The sequence below is a fragment of the Perca fluviatilis genome, chromosome 23 (genome assembly GCF_010015445.1).
Source record: "Perca fluviatilis chromosome 23, GENO_Pfluv_1.0, whole genome shotgun sequence".
NCBI lineage: Eukaryota > Metazoa > Chordata > Actinopteri > Perciformes > Percidae > Perca > Perca fluviatilis.
In genome coordinates, this window is record NC_053134.1 from 799632 (window position 1) to 807131 (window position 7500).

At 42.6% G+C, this 7500-nt stretch overlaps 1 protein-coding gene across 1 annotated transcript in view; it reads right to left on the reverse strand.

Moving 5' to 3' along the window:
- Window positions 1–7500, reverse strand: part of LOC120553705 (filamin-C-like) — an 84528-nt gene that overhangs the window by 4890 nt on the left and 72138 nt on the right. Inside the window, 6 exon segments of the mRNA XM_039792398.1 lie at window positions 422–537; window positions 909–1046; window positions 1635–1904; window positions 3206–3367; window positions 4204–4377; window positions 5370–5498. Coding sequence (XP_039648332.1) covers window positions 422–537; window positions 909–1046; window positions 1635–1904; window positions 3206–3367; window positions 4204–4377; window positions 5370–5498 — 989 coding nt within the window.

The window sequence follows — 7500 nt, forward strand, 5'->3', positions numbered from 1 at the left end:
AATAAGAGGCTGCAGCAGCCCACCGTACGGGTTGAGCAGAAGCCAAACAGTTTGACCAGCGGGCAGCAGGCCATCGGATGCTGTTGCTAAGAACTTGCGATGTAGAACTATTATCAGACCGGCCCTCGCTGCCTCCAAACACTACTGGCCCATCCCGAAAATCCCAGATTGCCACTTCAGACTATTCCACTGCCTACCATCTCTGCATTTTGGGTCCGCCATTCTCCGACTTCATAACACAGTCTTTCTCCCGTCTGGGGAGACTTGGTGAAATCTTTCAAAACAAATCTAGTTGTAGTCGTGTAATGTGTGACGCTGCAAGATCCCCAGTCTTTACATATTATGACAGTCTTTAGCGTTAGATGTGAGATGCTCGTCTGTAGATGGGAGATGGTGTCAGACTTTAGCGATGCGTCCTCACCTGCAGGCTGGAGATGGTGAGGCGGCGAGCGTCGTCAGACAGCGTGGCGACCGGGACGATGAACGGAGAGTCTGGGATGTGTTCGTCGTTGAACTTGATGGAAACCTCGTAGTCGCCTGGAGACAGAAACACGACAAGACATGTCTCTAACGCCTCAATCAGGGATTACAGCTTCAAACCAACAGCAAATCAGGTCGGAAAATGGGTCAAGAACGCAACGTAAACGTAGAAATAAACGGGTAAAACTTTTAAATTGTCAAAAAAATTATATACTGTGTCTCTGTGTGTGTTTGTGTGTGTGTGTGTGTTTGTCTCTGTGTGTGTATGTGTGTGTGTCTCTGTGTGTGTGTTTGTCTGTATGTGTGTGTGTGTGAGTGTGTACATTATACGACACAACAAAAGAGACAAAGACAAACAAACAACAAAAGTGACAATACATTATTTTAGAAAAAGTGACTAAAATGTTTAAATTGAGCGTGAGTCTCACCGGGCTCCTGGACCACATAGGCGACTCCACAGGATCCGTCCTTCCGGTCCTCGAAGGTGATCTCAGCTTTACTCGGTCCCTCCACAGCGATGGACAGCCCCCCAGCTCCAGCCTCTCTGGTCCAGATACTGAACTCAGCTGCAGAGACACACACACACACACACACACACACACACACACACACACACACACACACACACACACACACACACACACACACACACACACACACACACACACACACACAGAGACACACACAGACACACACACACACACACACACACACACACACACACACACACACACACACACACACACACACACACACACACACACACAGACACATACAGACACACACACACACAAAAAAAAAAAAAAAAAAAAAAAAAAAACACAACACAGACAATACACACACACACACACAGACACACACACACACACAGAGACACACACACACACACAGAGACACACACACACAGACACAAACACAGACACAAACACACACAGACACGCACACACACACATGGAAACATAGACACAAACACACACACACACACACACAGACACAGACACACACACACAGACACATACAGACACACACACACACACACACACACACACACACACACACACACACACACACAAAAAGCAACATAAAAGTTAAGTGTTACCTCAGTGTGTGTTTATAGAAGCCATTATACAGATCGTGGAGACTCTTTGACCCACCTGGGATCCCAGCGATGCCTCGGTCCAGCCCGGTCCCCCCAGCCCGGACCTTGTGTGCCCCCCCCTCCCCCAGGGGCCCCACGGTGAACTGGAAGGGGCTGCCGGGGACGTGCTGGCCGCGGTACCGAACGTTCACCGTGTGAGCGCCCATCTCCTGCGGGACGAAGCGCACGCTATAGGCGCTGTCCTCGCCGCGCAGGATCTCTGCGTCCGCCGTCTTTCCTCCGGGACTCGTTACCTGGGCCGTCATCTCCGCGCCGCCCGACTCACCTGAGGGGGGGGGGGAGGGGGTTAATTAGCTTCATCAGGAAATACAAAAGTGAAAAAGAGCAACAAAAAAGTTGGAAAACCAAAACGCCAAAAGTTGGAATAAAACAACAAAAGTTGGAAAAACGTGACAAAAAGAGATTAAAAAAGTAACAAGAAGATGAAAACATAGTCTACCCCCACGAAACACGGAGAAAGCAACATAAAATTATTAAAAAATTCGAAAAGTGACATACTAATATCGACATCTATCACACACCACCAATTAACAGACATACAACAATAATATTACAAACAAACATTACCACAGACAATATCATTAAGATTATTACCAATAATATCATCAATATCAAACAAAACACACAGACACACACAGACATACAGATTGACAATATCATTACATTGACATCATTATATCATCAATAATAACACAGATTATTAAACACAGACATTGACAGATTATTGATTATCATTAATAAGATATTAATATTGACATTATTATTATCATTAATATCATCATCATTGAGATGTCAATATCATCATCATCACAGATTGAAATACACAGATTATCATCATCAATGTCATCAATATTGATTATCATCATCAATACATTATCATCATCATCATCATCGATTATTATTGTGATTATCATCATCATCATCAATAGACATAAACATTACCAGATCAATATATCATATCAATATCGAATAATATTAATAATATACCATTGATATCATCATCATAATATCATCATCATTAAATATTATCAATACAGAATATATCATCATCATCATCAAACAGATGACGACATCGAATCAATATTTGCATATTGACAGACACAGACATCATTATTGACATTATCAACATTATTATTATCAATATCAATAGATATTATCATCATCAATATTAACATATGACAAACGACATTTCATCATCAATAGACATTATCATTGACATCATCATCATTGAATATTAATAATATCATACATCATTGACAAACATTGATTAATAAGTATCATCATTAGATTATTTAATATTATACTGGTTTCATTGACATATCGAATAGATATTATCACTACAATGAAGACAAACACAATATTGGCATCATCATAACACGAAGATTATTAACAATTTTACTCTAATGCAGCCTTTAACACCAGGAACAGACACTTATGTCATATCACGATATCCAAAATCTAGGACGATATCTAGTCTCATATCACGATGTCGATATAATATCGATATATTGCCCAGCTCTAAGAACGTTAACGTAGTCTTTGTGTTGGTAATCAACTCAAACGCACCGATGTGTCTGTTGGGCAGCCTCTTCAGCAGACATGGCTCCTCGTGTCCTGACGGCGCTCTGATGCTCGCCGTCAGGCTGCTCAGGTCCGTCTCCGTGATCTTTAAGGAAACGTCTGTCGCCGTGCCGACGTTAAGCTGAGACGTCCTCATGGAGTCTTCACCTGGAGATCAACCAATCAGAACAGACTATAAAATGACATAATGTCAAACTATTAAAAGAGATAGATCCTTTTAGTTTAACATGAAACAGCCCCGAAATCACCATCACCAAACTCCACCAGACTCCATGTAAATAATCAGGACTTTTAGCGTGTATAGAGCCAGCATATCTCCACCAGACTCCATGTAAATAATCAGGACTTTTAGCGTGTATAGAGCCAACATATCTCCACCAGACTCCATGTAAATAATCAGGACTTTTAGCGTGTATAGAGCCAGCATATCTCCACCAGACTCCATGTAAATAATCAGGACTTTTAGCGTGTATAGAGCCAGCATATTTCCACCAGACTCCATGTAAATAATCAGGACTTTTAGCGTGTATAGAGCCAGCATATTTCCACCAGACTCCATGTAAATAATCAGGACTTTTAGCGTGTATAGAGCCAGCATATCTCCACCAGACTCCATGTAAATAATCAGGACTTTTAGCGTGTATAGAGCCAGCATATTTCCACATGTAAATGGGTGAATTAAGGGTTTATTTCAACCAAACCAGAGTGGTGATTGTTGTAACAGTGGAAATATGAACCAAGACGGCTTTTGGTAGTTTTATTTAGTTTCTGTCAACTTTGAATGAAGTGTGTTTTACGATGATAAAAGTCCTGATTATTTACATGGAGTCTGGTGGAGTTTGGTGATGGTGATTTCGGGGCTGTTTCATGTTAAACTAAAAGGATCTTACTCTTTAACTAAAAGGTCTATCTCTGTAGGGATCCATCCCATAATGTTAATTATGATGTAATGGCCTGAAGGGCCTGCTGAGTGTTCCTGGTACCGGTGATCTTGGCGGTGAAGGGGCTGCCGGGGATGTGTTTGTCATCGAACTTGACGATGATGTTGTAGTCTCCGGGGACGGTGGGCAGGTAGGACACGGTGCACGTCCCGTCTTTGTTGTCCTTGCAGCTGATCTCGGCTTTAGACGGACCTTCCACCGCCAGAGACAGTCCGCCTGCAGACAGGGACACACACAAAGGCCTTTTTGTGTCAAAATGTGATAAAATCTGGTTATTTCACACCGACAGCCCGGGAGCTGTTATTGACGCTTTTCTTTTACGGACTTTTAAAAAAACCTTTTTGTCGCTTTTTTCCCAAAAACATTCTGAGGTTTTTGTCCCTTTTTGTTGATTCTTTCAACATTTTTGTTGCTATTCTTTTCGATGTTTTTTCCCCAACTTTTTGTCGCCTTTTTTTCTACTTCATTATGCTTCTTTTAAGATTTTTGGCCCCATTTTCAACATTTAGGCTTCTCTCAAAGTTTTTGTAGCTTTTCTTTCTTTCAGGGTTTTTTCAACATCTTCCCGCCTTTTTTGTGTCCGTTAATATCTTTGTCGTCTTGCAGCTGATCTCGGCTTTAGACCTTCGACCGCCTGTAGACAGAGAAACACATGGCCGGCGGCTGTCTCTGCTGCTCCCTAATAAAGATGAGGATGGGTGTGTGTCTCTGTGTGTGTGTCTCTGTCTCTGTCTGTGTGTGTGTGTCTCTGTGTGTGTGTCTCTGTGTGTGTGTCTCTGTCTCTGTCTGTGTGTGTGTCTCTCTCTGTGTGTGTGTCTCTGTCTCTGTTTGTGTGTGTGTCTCTCTCTGTCTGTGTGTCTGTGTGTGTGTCTCTGTGTGTGTGTCTCTGTCTCTGTCTGTGTGTGTGTCTCTGTCTGTGTGTGTGTGTCTCTGTCTCTGTTTGTGTGTGTCTCTGTGTGTGTGTGTCTCTGTGTGTGTGTCTCTGTGTGTGTGTCTCTGTGTGTGTGTGTCTCTGTCTCTGTGTGTGTGTCTCTCTCTGTGTGTGTGTCTCTGTCTCTGTTTGTGTGTCTCTGTGTGTGTGTGTGTGTGTGTTGTCTGTGTGTGTGTGTGTGTGTGTCTCTGTGTGTGTGTCTCTGTCTCTGTGTGTGTGTGTGTGTGTGTGTGTGATAATAATAATAAAACACTCGGAGTAGTGACGGTGTCGGTACCTTCTCCGGCGTCTTTAGTGACGATGGTGAAGGCGGCCGGTGTGTTCACCGTGCCGTGAGTCAGACCGGGGCCGAACGCCGTCACATGACCGCTGTTAATGGCGTCCACGTAGAACTGCAGCGGACTTCCTGCAACACAGAAAACACTCCAGTTAGACTATAAAACTACATAAAATAATAAAATAGACTTATAATATAATATAATGAATACATAAATATTTAAATTAAAAAATAAATAAAATATAGGAAAAAAAACTATGTGTATATAAAAGTAAAATAAACAAAATAAAAAAAAATTTATAAAAAAAAATGTAAATAAAATGAACAAAAGATAAGCAGGACAGAGTGAAGTAAATGTGCAGAGTGAAGATAATGGACCCTATCTTGCACTGAGCGCAATTGCCTTTGTACACCGACGCATGTATCATTCCTATTTTGCACCCGACACACAGCAGACTTTTCCCTCCACGGATGCACGTCGGTAAATTAGGGAATGTATTTGAGCTCCCGGGGGCGGTTCAGCGAAAAGAGGAGGCGTGTTCAGGCGCTAATGTTATGTGGTGCTATTTTGCAGTTTCAGAAAACAATTCCGCCACTGACCAGGAAAAACCTGGTCTAAAGTCAGTGGTGCTAGTCTAAAGTCAGTGGCGCTAGTCTAAAGTCAGTGGTGCTAGTCTAAAGTCAGTGGTGCTTAGTCTAAAGTCAGTGGTGTTAGTCTAAAGTCAGTGGTGCTAGTCTAAAGTCAGTGACGCTAGTCTAAAGTCAGTGGTACTAGTCTAAAGTCAGTGGTGCTAGTCTAAAGTCAGTGGTACTAGACTAAAGTCAGTGGTACTAGACTAAAGTCAGTGGTACTAGTCTAAAGTCAGTGGTGCTAGTCTAAAGTCAGTGGTACTAGTCTAAAGTCAGTGGTACTAGTCTAAAGTCAGTGGTACTAGTCTAAAGTCAGTGGTGCTAGTCTAAAGTCAGTGGTACTAGTCTAAAGTCAGTGGTACTAGTCTAAAGTCAGTGGTGCTAGTCTAAAGTCAGTGGCGCTAGTCTAAAGTCAGTGGCGCTAGTCTAAAGTCAGTGGTGCTAGTCTAAAGTCAGTGGTGCTAGTCTAAAGTCAGTGGTGCTAGTCTAAAGTCAGTGGTGCTAGTCTAAAGTCAGTGGTGCTAGTCTAAAGTCAGTGGTGCTAGTCTAAAGTCAGTGGTACTAGACTAAAGTCAGAGGTGCTAGTCTAAAGTCAGTGGTACTAGACTAAAGTCAGTGGTACTAGTCTAAAGTCAGTGGTGCTAGTCTAAAGTCAGTGGTGCTAGTCTAAAGTCAGTGGTACTAGTCTAAAGTCAGTGGTGCTAGTCTAAAGTCAGTGGTGCTAGTCTAAAGTCAGTGGTACTAGTCTAAAGTCAGTGGTGCTAGTCTAAAGTCAGTGGTGCTAGTCTAAAGTCAGTGGTGCTAGTCTAAAGACAGTGGTACTAGACTAAAGTCAGAGGTGCTAGTCTAAAGTCAGTGGTGCTAGTCTAAAGTCAGTGGTGCTAGTCTAAAGACAGTGGTAGTAGTCTAAAGTCAGTGGTGCTAGTCTAAAGACAGTGGTGCTAGTCTAAAGTCAGTGGTGCTAAAGTCAGTGGTGCTAGTCTAAAGTCAGTGGTGCTAGTCTAAAGACAGTGGTACTAGACTAAAGTCAGAGGTGCTAGTCTAAAGTCAGTGGTACTAGTCTAAAGTCAGTGGTGCTAGTCTAAAGTCAGTGGTGCTAGTCTAAAGACAGTGGTGCTAGTCTAAAGTCAGTGGTACTAGTCTAAAGTCAGTGGTGCTAGTCTAAAGTCAGTGGTGCTAGTCTAAAGTCAGTGGTAGTAGTCTAAAGACAGTGGTAGTAGTCTAAAGTCAGTGGTGCTAGTCTAAAGTCAGTGGTGCTAGTCTAAAGTCAGTGGTGCTAGTCTAAAGACAGTGGTAGTAGTCTAAAGTCAGTGGTGCAGATTTGCTAGTCAGTGGTGCTTAGCAGTGGTGTAGCTAACAGTGGTAGTAGTCTAAAGTCAGTGGTGCTAGTCTAAAGACAGTGGTAGTAGTCTAAAGTCAGTGGTGCTAGTCTAAAGTCAGTGGTGCTAGTCTAAAGTCAGTGGTAGTAGTCTAAAGTCAGTAGCGCGTTATTCAGACATAA